Below are 22,493 nucleotides of genomic sequence, written 5' to 3' on the forward strand. Positions count from 1 at the left end.
GGCCACTAGATCCCCCCTCAGCCTTCTCTTGTGGAGGCTGAACAGGTTCAGGTCCTGTAGCCTCTCCTCGTAGGGCCTGCCCTGCTGCCCCCTGATCATGCAAGTGGCCTTCCTCTGGACCCTCTCTCGAGGGTATTATGGATAACAATTATTTTCCTTTTAACCACTATATTTCACTGTTTCTTTTTCAGGGAAACTCTAAAGCCATATCTTCAGTGTCAGTGTATTTATGTAATACAAAAAAAGTTGTAACAACTGAAAAAAAAACAAACCAAAAAATAGCCCCCAAAATTATATGGATTTTTACTCTATCATCATTTAAAGAGCAGAAGCAGAAGAGTTTGTACTCTTTCCTTACCCAGACTGCATTTTATGGTGCATGTCACTAGGTAACTCTACATGTGACACTACATCACTGTAGCAACCCACTACAGCAATATAACATCCATATACTAGGGCTGTGTGAAGCTTCAGTTGCTGATTCGATTCAGCTGAGATTTGGCCTAATTCAGCAGCCAAATCTCTGAATCCAAACTGAATCAGGAGACTCCTTAATCTTTCCAAATCAAATCGGAACCCTCCGAATCAATTCAGAGAGATTCAGAAAGATCTGATGATTCGGACATGGACACAGCTTTAAATATTTTTTCTACATACCTCAAAGTACCAGGAGGCTCATGGACACTGCAATGGTGGGGCAGGTGAAGTGTCCCATGGGAACGCAGGGATGGTCCCCAGCACACCCGGCAGCGGACCAGGAAGTGAACCAGAAGCACTTCCAGGCAATTTCTAGGTCTCCCGAAGAGTGAGCATGTGGAAGGCACTCACCCCTCCACGCTCCTGTGGGACGCTCCATCTGCCCCACCACCCCAACGGTCACCTAGTACCTCAAGGTATGTAGAAAAAACATTTAAAGCTGTGTCTATGGCCGAATCACTGGTTCTCTAAATCAGCATCGAATCTTCATATTCGAATTCAGCTGAATCGAATTGGAACAGTGATCCAAATCAACGAATTGACTCACTGTCCTTCAGGCCAAATCCAAATCGAAATCAAATACGGCCCGTTTTGCACACCCCTATCGTCTATACATAACCAGCAGCTACTTCACCATAGCACCATGTTCCCCCAGTATACTGTGCCACTACAGCGAAGTAGCTTCTAAAAATAACCATTTATGACAATAACACATACAGCACAGTATAGACTCTTACTGTACCCTGTTTTAGTACTTCCTTTTCCTTTTGGAAAAAGAAGTACTAAATCATGGCACAATAACAACGTCACCATAGCAACACATGTAGATCCATTCACTGTGTCCAAACAATATGTATGGGTTTAATTTCTCCAAATACTGTAAATACTACCAAACACAAGAATTACGGGGGAGGGGGAACATTTATGCAGTAGAACCTGCAAAAAACCTTAAATGCATGCATTTTAGTGTAAAGGCAGTACTTTAGCATTAGAAAAAAAGAATGCAAAAATACCTATGTTAACTTTAAATGCAACCAGTATTTTTCTCTGTTTATTTACTATTAGATTTCTTTTCCTTTTAATGTATCACTTGATCTATGAAAAAGGAGAATTTTTTTTCTCTTACTTTTAAGTCAGAATTGGAAATCAATTACATTAAACTCAAAGGCAGAAAAAAAATTCCATATGTTTAAAATACCAATTTACTCACATATACAACACTAGAGAAAGAATCTAATTTCTATTTATTGAAGAGTTTCATGAACTGCCAAAAGTAACAATCTGCTCCTGTAGTCTACATCCTAAGATCAATTTCCAACTAATGAGAAAAGTTCTTTGCTATTCTTGGTCCCTAATCTTTTCCTTAGAGACTTCAGGGAAAATATGAAAATTGACTTTTGAATATAGACTTCTAGGCTCTACTACTGTTCATATAAATAGTAGGAATAAATTTAGCAAACACTACTATCCCAATAACAATTTGAAGTTACCAGCCAGCCCCTCTTCATGTCACTTGAAGGTTTTTCATTTAATATCTTTCAAAGTTCTCAAATGACCTCCCTAGCATAATCTCTTTCAAAATTTATACAATTCCACAATGAATTTCAGATAACCTAAAACTATATTTTGTCTCATAAAAGCTAACAGAAAGCTATATAGAAAAAATACCTGTAAATTTAAGACTTGCAGAATTCTTATTTCTTTCCATACTATGTATCTAGGAATGGGACTGGCCTCTGCCAGCTCTTTAAGATGAAGATGCATTAGGAATCTAGAAGTTATAAGTTATCTTGATGTGATTCTGGTAAAGAAGCCTTTTTTTCTATTCTAGGATCCTAAAATATTATTTTCTAGTCTTCACTACTTTCTAGTTCTTTCTTAGCTACTTAAAGGTAATATTTGGATAGGTATAACAAATGGCTTGGGAACAAAAGGCTTTGTGTGCCATTTCTCGAGCAACCAGGTGATCTCCTTCCTCAAGAATCTCTCTCCCAACACTGGGTTTGTAGACCAATTAAGAAATCTCTCTTAGAACTATGTCTCCTTTTTAATCTCTCAGCCTTGTAAACTGAGGCAAAAATATTCTGTTTCTTACCTGAAGTTAGTCCATTTATTAGAGGTGCACCGATATATTGGTCCATATCGTATCGGCACTGATAAAAGGAAAATTGACATTACCGGCAATCAGTTTTTTTGGCTGATGTGTCTAATAACATCAATGATAAGTGCCGCATGCAGGTGTGTGAGGCAGATCGAGATCCCCCGTGGTGAGGGAGGGAGATGGGAAGGGGCAGGGGCAGGGGCTACACAGCCAGGGCAGGGTGGGGTGTAGGATGGAGCCATGGGAGGCTCCTCCAGGGGCCACAGGGGGCGTCACTGCACATAGCCTCGGGAAAAGGTATGGGGCACATGTGTGTGGGGCGAGGGTGGGCTACCCCAGTGCACACTTGGGGCTGGGGGCTATGCCAGCCTCTTCCTGATGGGGGAGTGCTTGGCTAGAGCTGCGCTTACAGTGGTTGGGGGTAGGGCAGGTGGCAGCAGCAGCACTGGGAGAGAGGGCTACAGGGAATTTTGGGGTGGCTACAGCCCACCCGCAAAGTGCTGCCACCACCCACCCCACCCCTTCCTGCTCCAAGCATAGCGCTGACCTAGCTCCCCCACCCTGAGCATGCACCAGGCAGCCCACCCTCACCCTGTGCACAGATCTAGAGGGTAACATGCCCCCTGTGTCTCCCCTGGGGTGTGTACAGCAGCAGGAGCCAACACCCCCTACACCTGCCCGCTCTCCCCAGATGAGCCACCCAGGGCTCCATCCCACCCCCCTCCCCACCCCAGCTGGACAGTGCCTGCCCCAGTCCCAGCCCCACTCCCTCCCTCACCATGGGGGCCTTGATCTGCCCCCTCACACCGCTTCCATCCCCCATGCCCCTTCCCTCCCACAGACTTACCAGCCAGATGCTGCTCTCCAAGCTGCCAGGCAACATATCAGCAATCAGATCAGTATCTGTTAATGTGTCTGATCAATAATTGGCCACCGGTATCAGCCCAAAAAAACCTTTATCAGTGCACCCCCATCATATATGTTACCATTATCTGACATTCTTATCCTACTGGACATTTCAATATAAAAGGGTACATCTACATGAGACATTTACTGCACAGTAGGCTAATTAAAAAAGCCCCCTTGGCTGAACAGTGAACTCCAGAAAAGACTGGAGGCACAGAGATTTATAGGCAGTGGAAGCAGGGGGCAGCCACCAAGGAGGAATACACCTCCCTGGCGCACTATTGCAGGGAATCAGTTAGGCAGGCCAAGGCAGGACTGGAGCTTAGGCTGGCTACAACAATTAAGGACAATAAAAAGTCCTTCTACAGATACATAGCAAGCAAAAGGAAAGCACAGAGTAGCATAGGACCCCTGCAGGACAAATCAGGACAGCTGGTGATTGACGCAAGGAAAAAGGTGGGGCACTTCAATGAGTTCTTTGCTTCAGTATTTCTAAGTACTGACCAAGAAAATTCCCCCACCTTGAGCATAGACAGATGTCCAAAAGGCACCAGACCACCAAAGGTTAGTGCTGACTTAAAGGAGCACTTGAAAGGTATGGATGGGTACAAGTCAGCCAGCCCAGATGACCTCCATCCATGGGTGCTGAAGGAATTGCCCAGTGTCATAGCCAAGACGTGGGCACAGCTGTTTGAGCACTCGTGGTGCTCCGGCCAGGTTCCCAAGGACTGGAAAAAGGCCAATGTGGTGCCCATTTCTAAGAAGGGGAGAAGGGATGAGCTGGGTAACTTTAAGCCAGTGAGTCTCACCTCTATCCCTGGGAAAATACTGGAAAAAAAATCATTAACGAGTGCATTTGTGAAGGCCCAGCAAGGGAAATGATGCTGAAAGAAAACCAGCACAGGTTTGTCAGAGGTAGATCCTGCCTGACAAACCTTATAGCCTTTTATGACCAGGTCACACACTGCCTTGACACAAAAGCTGAGGCTGATGTCATCTACCTGGATTTGACACAATTTCGCATCCTATTCTCATACGGAAGCTAGCAGGCTGTGGAGTGGATGCCTACACAGTCAGGTGGGTGGCCAACTGGCTTAGGGACCACACCCAGAGAGTGGTACTGGATAGGTCATTCTCAGCCTGAGCAGTGGGGTCCTGCAGGGTTCAGTCCTTGGACCAGTGTTATTTAATATCTTCATCAGCAATTTGGACAAGGGTGTGGAGAGCACCCTCTCCAAGTTCACAGATGATACCAAGTTATGGGACAAAATGAATACACCAGAGGGCAGGGAGCAGATACAGGCTGACCTGGAAAACCTGGATCAATGGGTGGAACAAAACAGGATGCAATCTGACTGGATGCAATCTGATGCATAGTTGACTTCAAGACGAATGAGCCAGCAGTGTAACGAGGCCATCAACAAGGCCAAATGCACCTTGTTGTGTATTAGTAGATGCATGACCAACAGATCAAGGGAGGTGATGCTCCTCCCTCTATGTGGCATTGCTCAGGCCACAGCTGGGGTACTGTGTCCAGTTTTGGGCGCTGCAATTCAAGAGGGTCACGGAGAATCTGGAGAGGGTTCAGAGGAGGGCCACTCGCATGATTACTGGTCTCTGTGAAAGACCCTACAAGGGGAGGTTGAAAGATCTGGATCTCTTCAGCCTTCACAAGAGACATCTGAGGGCAGACCTTGTAGCCGCCTAAAGGTTTATCAAGGGAGCACAACAGGGAACTGGGGATGTTCCATTTACCAGAGCGCCCCAGGGAGTAACTAGGAATAATGGGTGCAAACTAGTGGACAGTAGATTGAGGTTAGACATTAGGAAGACATTTTTTACAGTAAGGGTGGCCAGAATCTGGAATGGGCTTCCAAGAGAGGTAGTACTATCACCTAATTTGGAAGTCTTCAAGAGGAGGCTTGACAGTCACCTGGCTGGAGTCATCTGACCTCGGTCCTCTTTCCTGCCATGGGCAGGGGGTCAGACACGATGATCCTTTGTTGTCCCTTCTGACTCTACAACCTATGAACCTATTAATTAGTTGCACAGTAAATGTCATGTGTCTACACATGTGACCCTATTAGGCTGGAGTAAACTAATTTACTCCTTAGCAGGATAGTACTTGTAAATACAAGTGCTATCTTACTGCAGAGTTTTTTACTCCACAGCAGCACACATGTAAACACTGGCCTGGCTGGCTGCCTGCCAGCTAGCCCCACACTGAAGCACCATCATGCCCCAGCCACCCCCTCACAGCACGTTAAGCTGGGGGTAGCAGCCCCAAAACTGGCAGGTTGACCTCCAGAGCCCCTTGACAGCTAGAGCTGCTCTGACCCAACTCAACGTTCTGTAGTCCCGGGTGCATGTGGAGACATTGCACCCAGGAGCAATAAGCTTCAGAATTTAGTCATGTGCCTTAACTGCATGTGCAGACCTACCCACAGGAAACTAAAAGAGGCCTTCTTCTGGGTCATAAAGACAAGTCTCCTGCATTGGCAAGAAGTTTGTGTAAATCTGTTCAGGAATGTATCAGGCTCCCTCTTAAAGCCAGTCAGAATTCTGGCCTACAGCATTCCCATTCAAAGGCTCTTCCACAGCTTCACTCCTCTGCTGGTTAGATAAAATGTTGCCCAATTTACAGCCTACATTTTTACCCAGTGGTGACCCTTTGCTCTTCTCACTCCCTGGTATGAACCCTCAGATAAATGTTCTAGAGACCAACCACATTGCCTTTCTGCATTGGCATGCTAAACAAGCCAGATTTTTTTTGTCTTCTTTAAGTTAGGTTCCCCATTCCCTGATTAAGCTTCATAGCCCTCTTCCATGCTCAGTTCCATTTTTAAAATTTATTTTTCTAGACCATATACTATAAACAACTAACTAGACTGGTGATGCAATTGCTTTGTACAATAGCATTAATACTCCCTTATCTCTACTGAAAATACTGTGCCTCATGCACCTTCAGGCATGCAGCTGACCATGATTTTTACAAAATGGGCTTAATTAGAATGATCTGGAAGGTAAATTGATACTTCAGGCTTAGCAAGTTATATTTTATCAGAATACTGATCCTTTATACCCAACAGGAAACTTCATGACTTACTTTAAAAGAAAATGGAATGAAGAAGAATACTACATGCCAAAACATTTGATAACAGCATAAAATTGTAACACTACTGCTCTGGTTCTAATTTTGCATCTACCTTGAACCACTGTAAGGGAGTTCCCGAGATATCGGCAGTGCCTCTTACTGGTTAAAACAAGAATCAGACCTATCCAAAACTGAGTTAGACCTTACCCATTAACATGAATAATAAGGGTTCTTTAGCATTATAGAGAAAATATTTTTTTTAAAGTGGGGCTTCTGTACAGAGTAGATCTAGTAGATTGTAAAAGGAATTAGGGGTGACACAAAATTAAACAAATACTTTGAGTGTTCAGTAAAGGAAGATGTGTAGAAAAGGAAAAAACATCCAGATAGTGAATGGGAATGAGTATATTGAGCTGAAAGCAAAGCACTCAGAATTTGTGCTGAAAACTGGGGACAGAATAACACCCCTCCCAGACTACTGAAAGAACAGGCACATGGAATTGTATACTTAGTAGCAAGGACCTACCAAATTCCCAGCCAAGAAAAAAACAGAAGTCTGCTGCTGTGCAGAGACTTTCTGGCAAGACACTTTCCTTTCTATTTAGGTTAAGGCACTGAGCATGACTTTCCTTAGAAGGAATGTGCTGGACATAGTAGGAAAGTGGTTTGTTCTAATTATCAATTTTTGCAGCATGCCCTCTTAAACCCTTTCCAGAGCAACAAATATTCAGACGGTAGCATAGTTCAATGCTGTAAGCCTTGATAAGGATAATGATAAGCACTGGCCATCCCTTTCACCTTGTTCAGAATACTTGAGCAATGGTTGAACAGATCTGCCTACTGCATATACTTTATGGATGGAGAAAGTGTTAAACTTTATTGCAGGTCCTGTTGCTTTTTAAAATTCAGCACAAGTCACAGCAAAGTAAGAGGATTCCTCCATAAGCCTTAACCTGATGGTATATGGGCAAAGTATTCTTTCAGATATAGGTAGCATAAAGCTGTATTTAGCATTATCATCATTAGGTCTGTAGGAATTGTACTATTTGATCATGTTTTTGCCAAGACCATTTAGCAGGGCAATGATTTATTTAAATGTCCTTCCTCAATTCACACTGGAGACAAGTAATTGCTCAAAATTAGCATCCAACGTCAGTACATTTAATGGCCAATCAAATAGACCCTTGAAGACCTGGTCTGAGGCACTTAAGCCAGGCTTTCCAGACAATAATAATTGTATTTTCTAAAAAAAGACATCTGTAGCAGGAACAACACCAGGCTATTCAAGTTATTAGGGAAGACTTTTTTTTTTTTTTTTTTTTTTTTTTTACAGTGGGCAAATTAAGTGAGAGAGTAACTTTAGGATTCTGGATTAGCTATCTTTATATCTGAAAGAATACAAATCTGTTCCTGGTAATAACTGGAGCAGGAAATACATTTGGTCTGGTAAACAACTACAGCCCTGGAGGACAGGAAGCTATTTGCATAGTATGGGCTCCCTAAGAATCCAATGGATAATGTATGTAAATGGCCAGATAAGAATCTATACTTAAGCCTTGCCATGGGAGCAAGTGTTTGTCTTTAGTTCGGGTAAAGGGAAGGACTTCAGGCCCTCAGCCAGTAAATTGAGTGAAACAGGCTGATAGACCGTGCAGGGAGCTCTGACAGTAAGGTCGGAGGCAGCAGTCGCTTTCTAACCTGTTGAGCTGAATCGAAGCTGCATTCTTAGGTTTAAGATGCAGCGTAAAATCATATTTCTTTTTATAGCTCTGACTATCTCAACATATGGTTATTGATTTCTTACATTTGCTCATTTTTAAGTAATAAAAACTAACAAAAAGATTTATTATATTGTCAAAGGATAAGTGTGATTTCAGAGTATTTCACTGTATTCCAAGGGAAAGAGGATCAATTATTTCTGAACATGTGACCAGACAGGTGCATGATTCTTCTAGCTGACAAAACCACCTCCAATAAGAACTGGTATGCCCTGTGAAGCAGGTAAAGCCAAGGCACAGTAGGGCATGGAGCTGACCTTTGGAGCATTTCAGTAATGTAATGTAATGTAATGTAATGAGGGTTCAGATTCTTGTGGGATCGGGCCCTTTTAAAAAGCACTCTGCAGCCATGCTCTTAAATCAGCCACTGAAAGCATTTTACACCCATGCTCTAAAATGCTTTCAGTGGCTGATTACATGACAAAAATGTCACTTGTGTCAGCACCCTAAGTTTTCAGAGGATATACTTTTAATCAATATACTTAAATTTTACTGTATTTTTACTCAATACCCTAACCACTGCTGTGGAAGATTTCTTTAAACACTTTGCATTACAGCTGAATATACAACTAAAAATAATATTCCAAATAAAGCAATTGCTTCTGACAGATCCATCTACACTTTTGGGGCAATTTTTTTCCTACAAATTCTGTATGAATTATGGTAATGTAAATGTTGCTTTCAAAAACTAAGGTAAAAAATTATTTGTGGAAAAGCTGTAAATCCAATAACTCCAACAATCGCTTGATCTTCGAAATATATCTGCTAATCCTACTGGCTTCCCCAGGATTTGTAAAATGATAAAGTTCTTCTGAAAACTGTACATCAAAAGGTATAAATATTGGTTTGGGAAGCCATGCAGCTGCTGTTGATATGGAAAAAGAATGAATGGATCTGCCTCTCAGAAAAATAAAGGCCACACACTTCTGCAAATGCTGAAGACAGCTGAAGCAGTCAGTGATGAGTTAAAGGAGAAGCATGATTTTGATAAATAGACTATAATAGATGCAATGATGACACTGTTAGCTCAGAAGAGGCAGCTCTCCAGATATCAGGTGGTGATGGGGGCATTAGTCCATTCAGCACCTAGCTTTACATACCCTTGCTTACCCACAGCACCTTCAGGAATAGGACCGGGAAGAACCTCTCAAAGATCACCAAAACCAGTCCCTGCAGTCACAGGAAAAATCATTATGTAATCCTGTTCATCAACTTATCAAGCTCCATCCTAAAACACTAGTTATGATTCTGGCCTACAGTACCCCTATCCAAGGACTCCTCCACAACTTCACTTCTCTGATATTTAGAGAAAACTTTGCCTGCACATTTACCCAGTGGTGATCCTTTGCTCTTCTCCCTCTCTTGTACAAACCTCCAGGTACATTTCTAGAGATAAGTCACATCACCTCTCTGCCTTGGTATTCTAAACAAGCCAGTCTCTTTTTGTCTCCTTGGCCACATCCAGATGAGCACACACGTTTGGTTCCCCAGGAGACCACTAGCAATGGGACACCTGGTGCCATTGCTAGTTGTCCCCAGGGAATTCCCATGCCATGCACCCTCTGGCACAATGCAGCAGGTTACCCTGGATGGGGTAGAAGCTGAGGCCAGCATAGTTGCTGACCCCAGCAGCCTTACCTAGGGTCCTGGGAGCTAGGAAAGCTGCAGCCATGTCACTTCTGGAGCTTGGAGCCTGGCCAGCAGCCACAGCATGGCTCTGGCCTGCCAGGCTCCAGTTTTGGGCAGCGCACAAGTCCCCACGTGTGCTGCCCCACTTTTTTTCCCTGCATGGGTTTTTTTGACCCTTGGATCTCCAGGGATCAAAAACAAAACAAAATGAAACAAACAAAAAAACCCCACACTGCAAGGTAGCAGAGTGAGAAAACACCCGCATGCGCAGTATGTGGTGCCACAGACAGGTCTACAGCACCACGTACTGCACACCCCCACTTATCTGGATGCACTCCTCCTGTAAGTTAGGTTCGTCTTTTCCCCTTTGTAAGAGGTTGATGTTGCACCACTCAGAGCCACGTGGTCTCCCGATTGGAACGGCAGTGCCTCGTCATTGGAAAAGCTTCCTGCCACGCCTTTGATGTTATGGGAGATCTGCCTAGACACTCTTGGGAGACAACAGATATTGGTCCTAAGCTCAAGATGCTGACAGCTCTTCGCAGGGCTCCACCATGCCCATCCCCTGCCCTCACCACACCTGATGTTCTGGGCATTGTTACATGCCTCTGAGGTCGACATTCCTACTCTCACTCAAAGGACCCTCGCCCGAGTCATTGGTTGCTTGGCCCATTTTTCCCTGCACCGGTCCCAAGGCAGCTATTCTCTTTCAGTCCCTCCTGGGACTGGGACCAACTCTCTTTTTTGCCCACCCTCCTGGGGAGTAATTCCGTCCATGCCTCCTTCCATCCCCAGGTCTCCAGAGCAGTTCTCTGCACCCCCCAGTACCAGATTCACTGGTTGGTCAGCTCTCCCTGATGAATCAAGTCTTCACCGGCTCTCACCAGGTAAGTCAAGAAGCCAACGTTTTCCCTTAGGTCTTCTCATCCCGTCTGTTCTCCATCTCCCTCTCCTGCTCTTCGATGTCTTTTTGCTCTCTTCCGACCCTGGACACCTCCCTGGCGTCCCTTAAATCCTCCTCCTTCCAGCTGAGTCTGGCAGTCTCCTATTCACTGCCCATCTGACCCAGGTGTTCCCTCTCTGGCTCTCTGGCATGGTCTTTTCTTTTGCTGTGCCATTTTCTCCCTCCGGGGCTCGAACCCCAGCATTTGAGTATGCCTCAGCAGACTTCGATCTGCTGCAGCCCCAGCTGACTCCACTGATCAGCCAGAGTATGGCATTTGCCTTGTCCCAGCTTGCTGCAGCTTCTCCTATTTCCCGGGGTAAGTTTATCCTTTTTGCATCCCCCTTGGTGTTCCTGTGGCAGGGTTTCTTAGTCACCCTGTCACACCCTTCCTAAGCCTTATGGTTCCCCTCTGTACCTGGTTCTAGTCTGAATTCATTTTTTCTGACCACTGATGACCAGAACTATAAATAATTTACCATATGGATTATATAATTGCCTTTAAAGCCACGTTATGATTTCTAACCCTCCTCTTTGCTGACACCGCCACCCAGCTTTGCATCATCTTCAAATTTCCACCAGGCCATTTGATTCAAAAGGGGGCATTTACACCATGATTGGCAGCTGGTTAAGCAGCATTGCCTACAGAACCATTCAACATCCACCCCGTCAGATCATGCTATATTCTACACAACAGAGATAAGCAAAATTAGAAGTACACTGACCACACTTGGACCAAAAAGAAGTCTTATGAAATAGAAAAAGAGTAAAGACAAACTCCCAGTTTGTACCATGTACCAGTACATACTGGGGACTGACTCGCTAAGCAGCAACTCTGCAGAAAAGGACGTTGGGGGTTGTGGCAGAATACCATCCCCGTCTCTCTCCAAAACTTTACTACATGACAATTTGGTTACCATGGTCACTCCTCTGCCCCATTTCTTCATGTGACACCGAGTTGTAACCCTGAGTTGGATGCATTCCCGAGGGAGGGAAGAAACCTGCTCCCTCTGCCTACGCGACTGGCATCACAAACCTGGGTTGGGGGGGCTTAGGCTCCCTAATGTTCTAAGTAATGCCCGTCTACCTGGCAACCAGTGATGCATTTCAAATTGGTTGGCTGGCAGCTAACAGTTGCTGGCCTCCACTGGACCAGGTAAATGAGGTCATAAAGTCTATATAAGCTAAGGACTGCCCAGGAGGGGCAGTAGCCATGATGAAAACTCAGAGAGAAGTTGAACCATCTGAAACTTGCTCTCTCTCTCTTGAAATTCATGATCAATGAACTGCCTGCCTCCAGAGGGAATCTCCACCTACACGCATGCACAACTCTGATCTTCAGAAAGCATCTTGACGCCCACCTTGCTGAGGTCATGTGTGCATGTGTTATATCTACATTAACACACATACACTCGCCCCCCACACATTTCTATCCTTGTCACTGGGGTCCTGACATAAAAGGAACAAAAGCCTTGTATAGGCAAGTATTCTGAAATAGCAGCTTAGTGAAAAGTAAGTGCAGCATACATACTGAAAAACTGTAAAGCCTATTGAATGAACTTTAATCATTTTTATGACACACCAAATTGTTTAGGATTTGCACTGATTTTTTTTTCAGTTAGTGCAGTAGCTCTACATCTTAATACAAGGTTTTTAGATATATACACACACAGACTGTGTGCCCCCTTCTCCCACACATACCAGTATGTAGTAAAATAAAAAAGCCAGACAAGATTTCTGACTTACAACCTCTTAAAGTAGCACAGATGGTAATTAATTGGGATTAGTGACTAGGAGTTGATAATATAACTAACATTTTTATTAGGGCTGTGCAAAGCTTTGATAGACAATTCGATTTGTAGGAGATTTGGCCCAATTTGGCGGCCGATTCTCCAAATTCGAATGGAATTGAGAGACCCATTAATCTCTCCAAATCAAACTGGAAGCCCTGAATCGATTCAGAGAGATTCAGCCATAGACTGTACAGGCAGGTACTAGGCAGTGCCAGTGGGAGCAGCTGGGGGAGGAGCCGGATGAGCCCCAGCAGAAGCCATGGCTTGTCCAGCTGCTCCCCCAACTGGGATGAGGCAGCCCTGGGAGAAGCCATGGGGTCTGCAGGGAATGACCAGGGAGCTGGGGGATTAAACCTGGGAATCAAACCGGGAGCTGGGGGATTGAACCAGGAGCTGGGGGTACAAATAGGGGCTTCTCCTCAGCTCCCAGTTCAATCCCCCAGCTCCCAAATCATTCCCCCCAGCTCCCTTGGCTTCTCCCAAGGCTACCAGCACTGCCTGCCTTGCTCCGGCAGTGGAGGACAGCCAGGGGAGTAGCTGGACAAGCTGCAGCTTGAGCCAGCAGCCCTAGGAGCAGCTACGGGGGCTGGAGGCAATGACTGGGGAGCTGGGGGGAAGCCCCTGTTCATTACCCCAGCCCCCAATCATTCCTCCCAACTCCTGATTCAATCCCCCCAGCTCCCGTGGCTTTTCCCAGGGCTGCCAGCTCTGTCTGCCTCTCCCCAGCTAGGATACAGCTAGGGGAGCAGTCTCCTAGGGCTGCTGGCTCAAGCCAGGGCTCATCTGGCTGCTCCCGCCAGCACTGCTTGCCTGTATAGTCTATGGTCAAATAAGATTTGGCACTGAGTATCTTCAGATTCGGCTGAATCAAATCAGGACAACGATTCAAAACACCGAACTGAATCACTGTCCCTCCAAATTGCCAAATCCAAAGCAAATACTTTCCGCTTCACACAAACCTAATCCTTATCATGTAAGTAACAACCTACTCTTTAAACAGATTTCACAAACTTTGACCATCGTTTCAGTGAACATACTCAATGAATAAAATACTGCTCAAGGGGAGCAAGAATCTCAGAATCTACCCCCATATCTAAGAAGGATGGGTGAAGTAAAACAAACATGAACAAACTTTTTAGCCTGATCTTGCTTGTGAAACCCGTAGACTGTTGGGTTTTTTCAGTGAATAAACTCCTAAATTACCAACCAGGCATGATAGGCAAACTTGAAAAATATTATGCCATTTAAAAATTTTATTCAGACACTATTTTTACATTAGAAGGATGAATCAAAAGTTAAATATTTTGAACACTCCTTGTTTGCTAGAAACAACAAGAAACCTGTGGCAACAAGTTCTCTCTTACTACTACAGTTACATAATTGAACATACGATTACCATAATAATTAGTATCATACCAAGAAGACATTTTATAAAGATTGGTTTCTAGTACTGAAAGCAAAGGACAACATTGATATATTTCATTGTTAACGTATTAATATTTTCTAACAGTAACAGTACATGATAAATAGTTCGGTCTCTTAGACAATTCTAAATATTGTGCTGAAAAATAACATTATTATTCAATTAAATATAGCTCAAAAAGTCATTAGAATGTTTACCATTATGGAGCTGCTTTATTTTTTTTCAACTTGTGTCAGGGTTTCCAAAAGTAAATGTATTAAATACAATACACCTTTTTTGTCCAAAAAAATCTCATTCATAAGAATGCAAGTGTATCTGTCACACAGTAGAGTTCCCCCAGCTCAACATTTACAGGAGTGCTGTGTTTGGAGACCAATAAATTGCATCAATATGTTCTTAAATCTCATCTTTCTTGAAGGAGACTCCAGCTACAGGCCCTTTTTTGGCCTCTCAGCAGCATTCCCTCTAAGCTGTGCGGCGTGCGCAGGTGCACTCATGCCACACTGCCAGGCACAGCTGCGCAGCCACACAGCTTAGAGGCAACACTGCCTCTCAGGCATACTACCCGAGTATGGTGCTCTCCTTCTTTTACCCTTCCCTGATATGGGACCTCTCCTTATGCCCCTAGAATTGTCCTATGCTCCCAGAACCAGGAGTTTAAGCACAATTTCATAAAGGTTCAACTTTGTAGCTACTTTGGATTTCTACTTCACCTCTTCAGGGACAAGTGAAAAGCTGAACCAGATTTTTTTAATGGCTCCTAGAACTAAACATCAGCTACAAAGTGGAGCTCTATCACTCACCCTCCTGATTCAACAAAAAACATCTGCTGGGTCGTAAGGGTCAGCCTAATGCATGATGTTTCTGTGAAGCGCTGAGTTAGACCAGAGAGCAGTACATTTGTCAGCACCCAAAATTTCTCCTCTTTCCTCTGCAACCAGTTTTCCTCTCTTTCTCCTCTATGGGTTTCATATTTTAAAAAACACCCCGCTTCTGAAAAAGCATACTCTTTTGTTCCTCTCTCCGGCCTCATTCTGTGGGAACACAAGGCTTCCTGTCTCAGCAAGAATGACCCTTCCTCAGCCTTCTGTTCATTTTGGGAGATGATCACATTCACTGCTCAGGTGATCCATTGCTAAGTTCTCCTCCCTCCATCCCAAAGTTCAGCCTTCCAAAGCCATTTTTATCAGGGTGACAGCCATCTCATTATCCAATGGTTCCCCAAGTGAAGGAAAAAATTATCAAATTTAACAATCCTCATTTTTTGTTAAGGGCCAGGTTCAAGAGTTTCTCAGTATTTCCTTGGTTTCTCTCCCCATAAACGGCAAAAGACTGCAGAGAATTCAAACACCTTCAAATGGAATTTGCAATCTGAGATGCAATCTGTGATATCAAACATGTTTTATATTTTAGATATAAAATATACGTTTGCCTATAAATATATATAGACAAATGCCCCAAACTATCATATTGCCCATTAAAGTATATTACTAGGGATCAAACACCTTCAAGTCAATTCATGCAATACAACACCCCATTGTGCTAAACCAGTGGTTCTCAACCTTTTTAGACTCAAGGCACCACTCAGAAAATTCCAGGTCTCAGGGGTTTTTTTACACTTTATTTTACTACAGAAAAATAAACTAATTTTTCTGCCGAAAAGAACTCAAAGACCACAATTATGGATTTCTAGCTAAAATCCTTGGCTAGGTCCAGACATTCAAAAAGCCCAGGTGGAATTGATCTAAGTTATGTAGTTTTCTGTAAGAGACGTAGTTTAGATCAGTAGCAACAGAATACGTATTCACCTGGGAGAGGGTGGCAGGAAGTCTGCAAATCTTAGACCAGATTCTGCCATTTTTAAACCAGTCTGCACATGCTGAACTTCTGTTCGGTTATGGGTATACACCGGTTTTACGTTATGTGTATAGACTGGTTTTCGATTACTTGTACCAAAAAAGGGTAATGTCTGTACCTGGCCTTTGGGTTTATCTTGACTCATGTTTGTAAACCTAATGTTGCTAACATTGTGTGGCACCCCATGGCAGCCATGAAAGGATCCCAAGGCACCTCAAGATGCCATGGCACCTTGGTTGAGAATTACCGTCCTAGACAAATTCTCAGTCCTTCCTTTTGTCTTGTACAGGACAGAAAGGGAACAGGTGGTTTTAAGCCACCTTTCTGCCCCCTCAATTCTTAGTGATGCCAACAAAACATGCTATAATTAGACAAGTCTGTTCTAAATTGCACTGGCACATAACAATCTTCTACAGGTGGCACCGTCACCTTTTCAACAGCACTCTGATGGCTCCAGAATCCTGTTCTGCGGTGGGTTTTCTGAGGGAGCTGTTTAAGCCTCTTTTAAATTGCCCAAACACTTTAAGCAGTCCACTCTACAGGAGAGTGTCAAGTCTTCAGTCTTTCTGCTGAAACCAACTTTTTCTACCAAGCTAAACCAAATATTTACTTTGTTCTAATGATTGTATTTTATTTGATTTCCAGGTGACATACTACTGCATTTCAGAGCATCAATTCTCTCTTTTGTTTTTGTTTTAAATGAGCAGCAGCTGATTTTGCAAATGTCCAAAACTGAGGTCCTTGTTCAGGAAATCATACAGACATTTATCCTCTACAAGATCTATCCTTTGCCTAATCAGACTTATGAGGCTTAAACTTTTTAAGCCAGTCACTGCGGTTTCAATGAAGTACCTTGTCCCCTTTCCTCAGAGCCCTTTTCTTTACTATTACAGGTGGAGGTTTGATCTGCCGGATGCTGCTTCTACAACACCCACAAGATGTCGCCATTGCTAAAAAAAAAAAAACTTCTTGAAGAAAATCCTCAACGATTCCTTTGCCATTGTAATTTCAAGAGATTTACAGGGGAGCCGACTTTTACTATAGTTCCATTGATCAACAAACCAAAGGAATTTAATCCTCCAAACACTCTCTTAGGTATATTATCTCTAACAACTAAATAAAGTCTGGGATAACAACTAGTACTTTCTTTCTGTCACTTAAGTAACAAGCAATGATGACCTCCAATGCCCAGAGTGACAAACCTGTTAAGTCATATGAAGCAAATCTAAATAGTTTGTTTGAGAGGAGAACGGCAATTTAAATAAGCAAGAAGCCAATCTAGCTAAAACTGGTAAAAGAATTTTAGATTAGCAGTCAAGTTCTGTTTGGAACTTAAATAATAGAATTAAAATTTTTAAAAAGTAACTTGTTAGCAGGTAGATACTATGGCCTAGATCCTCAAAAGTGCAAGACCAGCCAATTATTTAAACATTTTTGAAAAAACTCTACCTAAGCACTACTTTTGGATGTTTCATCCAAAAAACTTCTGTAAATCAGAAAGAAAAAATAATGAAAAAGAAAAGATGTAGGAGGAGGTGATTTGTGATGACTGGAGAAAAGGAAGCAAAGAAAATAACTACTTAACGTAATAGTTAAATACAGCAGAATTCCTGGAGAGGTAATAACATAAAACCAAGTAGTAAATGTTTACTCTGTGGGATAACAAGTGTGCCAAAAAGCAATAAACTGAAATTAAGAAAGGAAATAGCAGAGGTTTCAAAAGCATTAAAAAAATTAATAGAAAGAGAAATTTAGGCTCTGGAGGGAGCTGAGAAACTGTCTTTAGCAGTACTCAATCTGTTCAGAATTCTTGCAGGACTACTATCAGTAACTGAACCTACATAAAAAATACCAAGAGGAGACTGTTGCTCCACATAAAATACCTAACCTCATTTAGAAGCATTTTTTAAATTAAGCATTAACTTTATAATGATTTAAATTTGGAGAGTAGGTAAGATGAGATAAATTAAGACTCTTCTAGTACACTGACTTCTTTTTTAAAAACAAACACTTACCTTGCCAGCTATCATTGCATACACACAGCTTCTCGCCTGTCAGATCACAGTAGCCATGATCTGGGCTGCCACAGTTAGCTTTACAATAGGGAATATCACAGGCTTCACCTTTCCAATACTTGTCACATTCACAATATACCCGGCTTGGAATGGAGACACTCGTTGTGCATTTCCCGTGCCCTGAGCAATTATTAGGACAGGAATTGATCCTGTAAAAAAGAAAAATGTATAACATAAAGGAAAAAAGAGAAAGTACAGAGATGAAGAAAGCCTATATATACACATACATACATATATAAACATTATAACAAAACTATTTGCTGTACACAAGATTTTTTAAACCTTTTTTTAAATCTACAAATTTCCAGCAAATCTGAAGTTAATTCTTTTTACATACAGTTTGAACAATTCTGAATAAACTAAATTTATGTCTAATCTAACTCAAAATTTGACACTAAAGATAATTTATTTATTTTCTGGGGCACTAATGAATGGAAGAATTCTTGAATGCCTTTATTAGAACAGGAATTTCCATTATAGAAAATGTAAAATCAGCACTGGTTGTTAGCAGAGCACTAAATAATTCTGGATCAGATCAGCTAGCCAAATTCACCTGGACGGTTTGGTAAACAGGGCTCACCTCAAACATTTATTTTAATACAGCTAAATACTGAAGACCTATAATACCAAAGCCACAACTTTGAAAAATACAGTGGATAACCAAATGAACATGAGCTCAATATGAGGGCTGAGAACATAGCAAGAGTGAAGAAAGAACTGGACATTTGAAAGGATATTCAAAGTTATCAGAATTAATTACTGTAAAAATCTGAAAAGGATAGTCCTTCACACAGTCTTAGCCAGCTTCTACAGAACTGGATGAGACCTGACACGGGAGACCAATTATCCCATACCTACTAGCTGCAACGTTCTTATACTTCCTCTGAAACTGGCTATATACTGGATAATTTTCTAGACAGACCTCACATTTGCTTCCTAGGTTCTTCTGATGTCCCTATGGAATACCATGGCTAAAAACACTGCAATTCTTGGACAAGGAAACACCAAGAGAGTTTGAAAGTGCTACTACAAATGCATGTGTCATTGTTGAGACCTTTACTGAAATACTGTGTAGAGTTTAGCATTCATACTTCAAAAAAGATATTGAAAAACAGAAAAATATTAAGAAAAAGTTACAGCAATGAGTACAAGATAGTCTAATCTAAAAAAATCTCATAATCTATTTAAATTTTTCCAAAAGAATGTAAGTGCCAAACTGAGAGTCCTAAACTCACATTATCTATCTCATTGATTTGAGTAAGACCATTCATATGATCAAGTACTATTCAATGTGGACTAAGGTGAGAGTCTTTCCTTAAAGTGTCCCCACTAACAAGGGTATAGGAGATTTCACACAGAAATGTGTTTCAGCTTGTTCCACATTTCTAAAAATCTCTCTCTTGCTCTTGCTCCTTTTGTGACTTCCTAGTTTGAAAGCCTATTAGGATGCATACTTTATTGACATCAGGCAGAAGGCAGGAAAGAGATGCACCTGACAGACTCAATCAAAGACACAAAAGCTTTCATGAGCCAGAACTTGCTTTATCACTTCAGCTCACAAAAGCTTTTGCATCTCTGATTTAGTGTGTCTCTCTACTTTGCCTTTTGCCTGACTTCAGACAAACACAGCTAACTACCCCTGTGTTAACATCAGCGATACTATTACCCAACAAAAAGAAAAATACATTCTACAGCTATGAGCTCCCAAAGGAAATCACATCCCAATTATACTTAATAATGTAATTGATTTTAAAAAATACTTACGAGTAAAAAATGTTAAAACCAGTTAGGTTATAAGCAGCATCACTAAAAAAGTGTAGTAATGCATATCCAGATGTAGTAACTACTTCAGGAACAGTTTCATTTCCACGTACTTCCGGGACAATTAGACCACTGGAAAACAGATTGTATAAAGTCAGGCACTGAAATAATAACATACCCAAAACACTTTGAAAACCTTATGAAAAGTTTCTTAGAATAACACTGAATGAAGCCTGCCAACATTTCTGTATCTTGAGAGGGATGGGATTTCTCAGATTTTAAGTAACACTAAAAAGTTCCCCAGAATTTGATTATACATGTGCATGAGCTGTCAATAGAATATTGTGAGCCAAGTATTAATGCACACAGATGGAAAATCTACCCCTGAGCTTCAAACAGTCGAGCAGTCAACTCATTTACTCTCAGTGGGAGCTGAATACCTAAATGACATTTGTGGCTTTGAAAATTTTCCCCATTTCTTCTAAAATAATTAGCTATACCTAGAGAGCATGATTTTAAACTAAACTTCATGGAAAAATTAAAGTCTCTAGAGAAAAAGAAAACATGCTTTAAAAATATTCAAAAGAATGTTTTCCATTAAACAGACATTAAAGAGAGACGGGCAAATCAATGCATAACTGCACTGAAGCAGAGAAAAAGCATCCTACACATAAATCATGTGGGTAACCATATGGTAAATGTAAAATAAATTAAAACTTTAGGAAAACCCCAAAGGAAATTTTAAATATATAAATGTATAACACAAAAATAAAAATTACCCACAAATTAGAAAAACTCTAGGAACTGCTTAATATTAAAGACTATAAATAATAGACCTTTGAACCAGAAATAGAAAATATACTGAGGGAAGTGATTAAAAAGAATGAACAAACAGGTCACAGAAAAATACCTGTAAAACTTTTATTCACCCTCTCTTACCTCTCCTGTCTATAGCATACCCATCTCCCCTACCCTTTCAAGGTAAACTAGAAATCATGCTTGTGAAGGACAACCAACCATGCGTATAGAAGGAAAACTACCTGTCACTGGGTAATTATCAGGGGGAACTATAAAAAAAAGTACCAGGGAGCCAAGATAATAGAGAGGGCTACACAGCAGCCTAAAAGAGTTTTGGTAAGAGGTTAAATAACGAGCCTATATTTTAAGATTCGGGGGTACTGCTTATGAAATTATTATCTGTTTGTTATCTAGCAAGAACATGAACAACATTTCAAAAACACTAAAGTCGAAGAATGTTCCTGTCCCAAACAGCCTGTGACCTTAAGCAGTTCATTTTAGATAACCTTGGGAATACATCGTATCTCCTTAGAAGTCAATAGTGAACTACCCTGATTTCATGGCATTGGGATTTCAAGTCCCCAGGTCTAACCACAGGATAAGACATATTTTAGTATCTGCCCTGTAAATCTAATGCGACAACCAGTGCATGAAAACAGCTCTAAACTGCCAAATAAATTCTGTGGCCAGTCATGAAGAACAAAAAAATACAATCATAAGTGAAATTGTAATTCTTTTGGTGAAGTTTCACTAAGAGTTTTATAGAAAGATAGGAACTAGCCAATAAAAATCACTTGAACGTGTCCCCAATTTTTTTTTAAATGGGAAATTTAACAAAAGTTCAGCTTGAAGTCCTGTTTTCCATCTCTCCCCTAGTGTAAACTTTAGAGGGGTGGAAATCTATTTTAGTTAACTTCTACTAAAAGTTGCAAACCAAATAACTCAGGCCACACTATTACTTGTTTATCTTATTTTCTCATTATTTGACAGCTACAGTATGAAGCAACACAATGTCACAAGGCTAACAGAGTGCTAGATTTACATACAAACATTTTATTTTCTTTCCTTCTTTTCTTTTTAAACATAAGTAGGGCACAGATGTCAAGTAAGAAAATTTGTAACAGCTCTTCTACCCTGTAATCCTGGTTTTTATACTGCTGATGATATTGCTGTATTTATTTACTTATATAGCAAGATGCTTATTTTTACATTTCTCACTAAATGAATGTATGATCTTTGTTTCTCTGAAATTTACCCCTGGGTGTCTTGGAGTAAGTAGGATTGAGGTTTTGTTGCTGTATGTGCACTCTACTAAAAATACAAACAAACTTCCTTTTGTACTGAGAAGTATTTACTTGATACCAGCTTTGAAAAAAGCCAGACATTTAATTCAACTGAGGGCAAAACAAATCAGAACAGTGTCATGCAGGACCATATTCCTGTTCATTTCAGATGCATTAAACGTTAACTACAATATTTCAATTAACTCCACTTCAATCTTAGCACTCTCTTATTACACTATTTTAGAGAGATGTAACCTATGTCAGAAAGTTGCAATGTGTTCCCAGTCCCTACAGACTTGGTGAACTTGTAGAGTTCATCCAGATGTCACATTTCTATACTTCACCTAAACAAAATTACAGGATTTATTGATCTCCTTTCTCCAGTGATCTTAGGAATGACTGCAAGACTGCAAAGAATGCCTAATAGTTGCAGGATCAGATCCATAAGCAGGGCAAATATATTTGCCCAAAGGAAGGTAATCCCAACGAGGATCAAAGGGAGCAGGAGAGCACACAAGCCTCTGTGGCTCACCAAAAGCATCCGGGAATGTCTCCTTGCTAAAAAGGAGGCTTAC

General features: G+C 41.6%; 1 protein-coding gene across 3 annotated transcripts in view; it reads right to left on the bottom strand.

Annotated features, from left to right (window-relative positions):
• The window catches only part of ATRNL1 (attractin like 1), a 969,676-nt gene that overhangs the window by 837,659 nt on the left and 109,524 nt on the right, over window positions 1-22,493 (bottom strand). For all 3 annotated transcript variants that reach the window (XM_019555783.1, XM_019555782.1, XM_019555784.1), the window contains exons 4-5: window positions 19,841-19,969; window positions 18,017-18,225 (exon numbers count right to left, since the gene is read on the bottom strand). In XM_019555783.1, the coding sequence (XP_019411328.1) occupies window positions 18,017-18,225; window positions 19,841-19,969 (338 nt within the window). The remainder of the gene's footprint in view (window positions 1-18,016; window positions 18,226-19,840; window positions 19,970-22,493) is intronic.

The sequence above is a fragment of the Crocodylus porosus genome, unplaced genomic scaffold (assembly GCF_001723895.1).
Source record: "Crocodylus porosus isolate Cpor-Errol unplaced genomic scaffold, CroPor_comp1, whole genome shotgun sequence".
Classification (NCBI taxonomy): domain Eukaryota; kingdom Metazoa; phylum Chordata; order Crocodylia; family Crocodylidae; genus Crocodylus; species Crocodylus porosus.